The sequence below is a fragment of the Papaver somniferum genome, chromosome 1 (assembly GCF_003573695.1).
Source record: "Papaver somniferum cultivar HN1 chromosome 1, ASM357369v1, whole genome shotgun sequence".
Lineage (NCBI taxonomy): Eukaryota > Viridiplantae > Streptophyta > Magnoliopsida > Ranunculales > Papaveraceae > Papaver > Papaver somniferum.
Window position 1 is genome coordinate 231,932,172 of NC_039358.1, and position 6,944 is coordinate 231,939,115.

The following is a 6,944-nucleotide window of genomic DNA, read 5'->3' on the forward strand; positions in this document are numbered from 1 at the left end:
CAAAAAAATGGTTCTTGGCCAATTGCACACCCTTGCTCGCCCTCACCCAAGATACCCACCGCCATTCAGTTTTACGAAATAGTGCATCTCCCGGCTACTACGCATGCGGAGCCACAATCTATGGTTCCCTGGGATTGGTGGTGCTGTCTTTTGGAAATGGAATCCCACAATTGTCCCGCCTCCGGTAAGGTCCATGGGAAATCAATAAATTCATCTGCATTTTCTGTAGCAAGACACATGACATATATTACCAGGCATTGATTAATAAGGACACTTTTGCATTTTGAGGCTACAATCGCATGGAGGACTCGGGTAGTTGGGTGTGTTTGTACTGTTTAGTTTTTAGCCCCAGTACAAAACTACGATAAGATTCCCCCTCTCTGCTCAATTATTTGAGTCATGCTCCTTAGTACTAGTAATATTGAATGGTGGGGAGATAGATCTATAGAAACAAAGAAATCTAGAGTGAAAATAATTAAGTGGTGATGGTAAAGAAAGGAAGCAAAATTCCAACTCTCGTGAACACTCTGTCGTTACTAATCGTGCTAGTGTTCTACGTGTTCAGTACAAGTAGTAGTATTAGTAATGCTGAAGTTACAAATTTTACTAATAATGATCTGCCTTCAAGATCGTCATTACTGGAAGAATTTAGTGAAGAAGAAGAAATGTTAATGGAGTCGGAGATTAGTAGAAGATTTCTTCTTGGTCAAACTAAAGGCAAGAAGTACATCACATATCCAACTCTTAAAAAAGGAGCAGCAGCCAGTTGTAACTCAAATTCATATAGCGGTTGTTTAGGGAAAACATCAAATCGGTATGATAGAGGTTGCCTCAAGATTTACCGATGTAGGCACTGAAAGAAATGGATGATGATTTTGGCAGATTGATCTGAAGATCAAAAGGTAAGAAGTGTAGATCTGATCAATTACAAGGTCAATATTCATGAATTAGCAATCTAGCAGTACCATTATTTTTTTAAATAATGTATAAAGACTGTTATGAATTAATATGTAGTAGTAGTAGTAGAATCATTTTGTAAACTCAAGCTTTTGTTAATTTGATGCTTCCAGAATGTCACTTGGACAAGGTAAGTTTAAATTTCTGCAACAAGTACTGATTTACTTGGGCAAGCTAAACTAGAATCCAGTTCTATCTGGTCCAGTATGACGCAACTTTTGTTACATTAGGCAAAGTGAATTACAAACCTTTTGGTCCATTTTTTGACATTCGGCAATGTGCCGGCTGCAATGGTATATGGCACTTTATTCTACGATCAGAAGACAAGATATTATTCATATGCGAGGACTTGCAATTTTGCTTCAACCAAACTCCACTACTACCAGTCTACCATTGCCACCAACACCAGTGGCGCTGCGAATCCCATTGCTAGCAGATCTCTAAAACACAACCACTAGTCACTACCATAAAACTTAAGAACGATTTTTTTGGGACCATGGTTTTTCTTGGGGACCATGGTTTTATTTTGGGTAAAGACATTAGAGGTAAATCTAGGTCACCCATTATCTAGATATTTATATTAATACCTAAATTACCCTCTTGATTAATTTTGGATGATGATTAGCTAGTGTTAATAATAGTTAGTGTAATGATTAGTGAGATGATTAAGTTAAAGATAATTAGTGAGATTAAAAAATCAGATGAGTTTTTTTTTAAAGAAGTAGAATTATTGAGAGAGTAAAGTTAGAGTAGATGAAGAAGGAAAACATGAAAAACGATGGATTTTACCAACTACAACCGGAGGAAGGGTATTTGGGTACCCAGGTATGCTTCAAACTTAGATAATGTTGGTTGAATTGCTCCAAACTTTCAAAAAAATGAAATTTTTTATGTAAATTTGGGCCAGTTCGGTTAACCATATGTCAACAACATGTAACCGAACACATCTGAAAGTGTAGTTCGGTTACGTTTTCCAAACACGCAGGTTACTGAACTCGCTCGTTAATGGAGGTTTGGGTCCTACAGTGCAATGTTCGGTTACCTAGGATAAAATGGTAGGTAACCGAACTTTGAAATTGACAATTTATTTGAGTACATCTTGTGTGTTCGGTTAGTTCGCAAACATCAACACAACCAAGTTTCCAACCGAACTCGAGGTTAAAAGTAACCTAGTGTTAGAAGTTCGGTTGGTTCGCAAACTTCAACATATGTAGAGTTCGGTTACAAAGAAAACTTAATAATTTTGCGAACGAACCGAATTTATGAACTTGTATTGTTCTAATACAAGGAGTTCGATTAAAAGTATTTTTTTGCGAATCAACCGAACTTTATTGGCTAAGTTTGATTATTTTGGAACTCAACATAGTGGCCACAACAACACAGTTCGGTTAGACTGGATTTGTTTTTTTTTCGGTTTTAAGGGTGGAGTTCGGTTACTTTATAATTTTAATTTTTTTTGCGAAACAACCGAACAGAGAGTCCGGTGACTTAGTTTTAAATCCAACAGAACCGAACTGTTCTTCGTGTTCTTCATTTTCAAGAATTTCGGTTAGTAAACTAGGGTTTTTTGGAAAATCGACCTAACCGAACATGGCTCTGTAACTTCCATTAAAACCCTATTTTGATGATTTCTATTCGATTGAAGCAATCAAAATCAAATTAAAGCGAAGGGTTTGTTGAAAAATACCTCTGGAGTGGTCCCATGGCAGAATCAGGTTACGGCTGGCGTCTTTTATACTCGATAAAATTATTATGTAACCGAGCTTAATTGTGATTGCATTGATGTTGTTATATTTCTTATATAGGCGGCGGTGGCGGTGGTGGGAGGAGGTGGTGGTGGTAATCGGTGGTTGGTGGTGGTGATAATCGGAGGTGGTGATGGTGGTAATCGGCGGTGGTGGTGGGAGGAGGTGGCGGTTATATATATATATATATACATAGGTGGTTATTAGGTTGGTTTTAAATTAAATTAGGTTAAGGGTAGGTTAGTCATTTCAACGTTTTAGGACATCCCTTATCACTATTAGGAAGGTGGCCTAATAAAACCGTGGTCCCCTCAAAAAAAAACCATGGTCCCTAAAAAATCATTCAAACTTAAAGCTTCAACACCAAGCCTTGATGATATTTTCCAAGAAAAAGGCCCATATGCTGCAAGCCTAGTTGCGAGGTCACGTATCTCCATCACAAGTATCTTTGGTTTGGTCATCAGATTACGGAGAGTCTTCCTTGTGGGTAATTAAGTTAAGTAATTGATGTCGACAATCTTTGGTTTGGTGTCTTTGGTCAACATTAGCTCTGTTCCAAGCTCAAAGTTGACACTTCTGTGTCCCGCAGTCCTGTTTTTAGACTTACGATGATCAATTTGATGTCTAACTCAAAAATTATTAAATGGGGCATCTTTTTGTGGAACGACCGATGTACCGAGGCCGGCAGTCAAAAAGATACTTTCAAGGTAAACGCAGACGGCAACAATCTTAATAAAGTATTCAATAAGTTATCAATCCGTGATCTTTGAGTGGTTGAACATGTTTCTTTCCCATGTATTTTTCTTCATGCTTGATATAGATAGATAATGATCCAAATGATACACAAATCGAAACCATCAAAAACAATTTTTTTTATTGATGGGACCAAACAACAAATAGAGAGACATATCCAGGAAGCAAGCTAGTCATCTTAATTCTTAAAATTGAACGACGGGGCCTGCTGTGACGGCCGGGGTCTGTGTAACAAGGAATTCACGAAGCTCGTAATCAGATTCGAGTAGGGACATTTGTTGTTCATCCAATGTAACCCATGCTTCTATTCCACACCCATCGCTTGTATCCATTAATATGCATACGTTCTTAGCGATGACATTGACGGTACATATCCATGTTGGTTTACCCCATCCAAAATCACTTTCATAAAATGGAAACCTACACCAACTAGTAATGGTGTGTAATTCCATTTCTTCTTTGTTGAACCTTTCATGAACATCTTGCAGAGACCTGACCAGTCCATAATTGACTTGAAATTCATCTTTGATGTAGTCGCCATTGATTTTCCTAATCGAGGATCTCAGAGTTTCCACCAATTTATGCAACTCGATATCACCTGGCTGGTTCGATAGTCCTACTAGTGCAGGCGCAATGAAGTTCCCAAAAGAATGGTCAGGCAATGCAGGAATCATCCTTTGGCGTAAATTCACTGCCATGCATAACATGAATGGTTTTGAATTTTGTGATGATGACTCTAATACTTTATCTGCCTTACCCTTGAGCTTCGAAGCACACTTCCATAACAACGCTGTCACTGATTCCACCTTCGTCGGGTTTGCTACATGTGAATTATTGGCAGATTTGGCTTTAAGAGTAACAATTTTGGATGAATCAAATACAAACCTCTTGCAAACAGTAGCGATCTCACTGTCTTCTGAGTTCATTTTAAATGACAGAACACTAGGTACTTCATTCGGAGGGAAATGAAAAGCAGCGTCAATACTAGGAATAATGGTAGGTTCTTTTTCTTTATGAATACCTTCAATATTCCCTAGACGAACACTTGTTCTTCTTGCCCAAGCATTAATAAATGTGCCCAATGATGCTGCATCAGCGATCTTATGCAACATTGAAACACCAATTACCATTCCTCCACAATCAAACATGTTAACTTGAATTACTAGTTGAACTAGATTATCTCTGCATGTACCTAATTCCGTAATGTAATGGAGGTTAGTAGGAATGAATTGATTCATAATATAACCTTCATCAGGATGTTTGCTGAGGACTTCAGAGAGACGAACATCGACTCGAGTTTCCAAATATTCAACACCATAATCATCACAATCGACAATTTTGTTATCTTTCCCGATTGTTCCGGCTAACGGGTAGAAATAGGTTAACGTCTCGGACAACGATTTCTTTAAATCATTGGATTGTTCCAACACATTTTTGCCAATATCGCTCGCATGGTAGAACAGGAGGATAGGAACAGGAACGGGTGGAGTGGTTTGATCCAAGAAGGAAATTGTTAAGTTCTTTAGGTTAAAAGGTGTTAGCGAAGATGGTTTGATAGTTTCTCTTGAGATTACTTCAACTTTCATTCCCATTTTTTTTTTCTACACTATCTTGGTTTTACTCAAAACTTGCATTTTCTTCATTTATATAGAATAATGCCAACTTGATCGATCCAAGCCCTCTACCTAAAAGTCATGACATTGGCCGGCATCAACTTGATCGCATTATCAAGACAAATGCTGTTTCAAAGTACAATAGTGATCTTATCTTTAGACTGTTTATTCTAGGTATAAAGCATCTTTGACTATATGAACGTGGCTTTACTTTGCAAGTGGTTGTGGAGATTTTACCGAAAACACAAGCCTTGGTTGAAGTAATTTGTTCTAAGTTTAGCCTTAATCCTACAATTTGGTTATCTTCCCCAATTGTTCCGGCTAAAGGGTAGAAATTGGTTAACGTCTCCGACAACGATTTCTTTAAATCATCTGATTGCTGTAACACATTTTTGCCAATGTTGGCATAGTAGAATAGAAGGATAGGAACTGGAACGGATGGAGTGATCATCTGATCCCAGAAGGAAATTGTGAAATTCTGTAGGTTAAGAAGTTTTGGCCAAGATGGTTTGATTGTTCATCTTGATATTACTTCAACACTTGCATTTTCTTCATTTACATAGAAAATTCAAACCCGCTACCTAGAAGGTGATGACTTTGGTCATCAGCTTGATGAAATGAGTGTCACCTATGAAGATGCAACTGGCGGTGTAGAGTATCCTGAGTTGGGAGAGTAGAAATTATATAGGAATGATGTGTAGAATCAAAGTTGGATAGACTCTTTGAAAGCATGCTACTACTGCAATTGCAGGTAAATTTAGTTTACATTTGTAATTGAAATTCGAAGTTGTTTAAGAATGAATGAATTGATGCATTGTTTAGATTGAAGTTGAACTGGGTCAGAACTGCAACTGTGTGAGAACCCGTGGTCTGTCTGACTGAACTTATTCAATTTGACTCGGTTTTGTCCTTGTCGACTCAGTTGTATGACTGAGTTAACCCAATAACCAGACCTGACTAGTTTTAACTTAGTAGACCTTGACCGAGTTGACTTTGTTGATTAGACTTGACCATTTGACCAGAACATAGACTTGACTATTAACTTGAGCTTGGATGTTGACCGTTAATGGACCTTTTAATTGTTAGAGACCGTTAGTCCACCATAATGGACCAAGCCTTGGACCTTATGGTCTGAATTAGCTTTAGTTTAGTTTTCTTATTTTGACTTAGTTTTAGTTTTCTCTAAGGAATTACCTTTTGTATTAGGCTTGCTTAGTGGACTTGGGCTTAGGTTTAGTTTTCTTATTTTGACTTATTGGACCTTATGGTCTGAATTAGCCTTAGTTTCTTCTACAAAGTTGTAGATATTCATTGGACCTACTAAATGGACTATAGCACTGACTCGATTGGATTAGTAAACCCTTAGATATGCTAAAGGTAGAGAATGAGAGAGTGCAATCCATAAATGGGCTTAGACCATTAGATAAACTTGTTATGAACCTTGTATGAGCCTTTTGGCTAATTTCTTAGAGTGCTTGTGTGATTAACAATTACTCTTTTATTAACAACGATCTATTGAAGGATAAATCAGTGGATAGTAAATTTCGAGGTAGGCATGGCTTGTCATCAAAACAGGTGAGAACTCTGTAACCTTCTTGTAATCACTGAGTTTTCTTTCTATCTGCGAGCATGATGTGCTTTTACTTCTTGTGAGCATATTTGTGTATAATTGAATGGGTATGTGGTGTGATATGCATTGTCTAATTTCCCCGTAAGGAGTGTCTGTGTATCCCCACAGCTTCTTGCTAAGTCAAGTAGAGCGACATGTGCAGTATTAGCTAGTAACGCGAGATGTGTGGTATTATTACTTTTTATTTTATACCCTGTTGTTGTCTTCAGTAGTCGAGATTTGCAGTATTATAAACGAATATATCTG

The 6,944-nt window shown here is 37.6% G+C and overlaps 2 protein-coding genes across 2 annotated transcripts; one reads left to right on the forward strand and one right to left on the reverse strand.

Moving 5' to 3' along the window:
- The first annotated feature begins 485 nt into the window (after positions 1-485).
- LOC113272201 (protein RALF-like 1) lies at positions 486-857 on the forward strand. Its single transcript, XM_026522081.1, has one exon. The coding sequence runs from the start codon at positions 486-488 to the stop codon at positions 855-857; it is 372 nt and encodes a 123-aa protein (XP_026377866.1).
- A 2,783-nt stretch (positions 858-3,640) lies between these two features.
- Positions 3,641-5,047, reverse strand: LOC113272205 (vinorine synthase-like). The gene has a single exon (XM_026522083.1). The coding sequence runs from the start codon at positions 5,045-5,047 to the stop codon at positions 3,641-3,643; it is 1,407 nt and encodes a 468-aa protein (XP_026377868.1).
- Between the last annotated feature and the right edge of the window lie 1,897 nt (positions 5,048-6,944).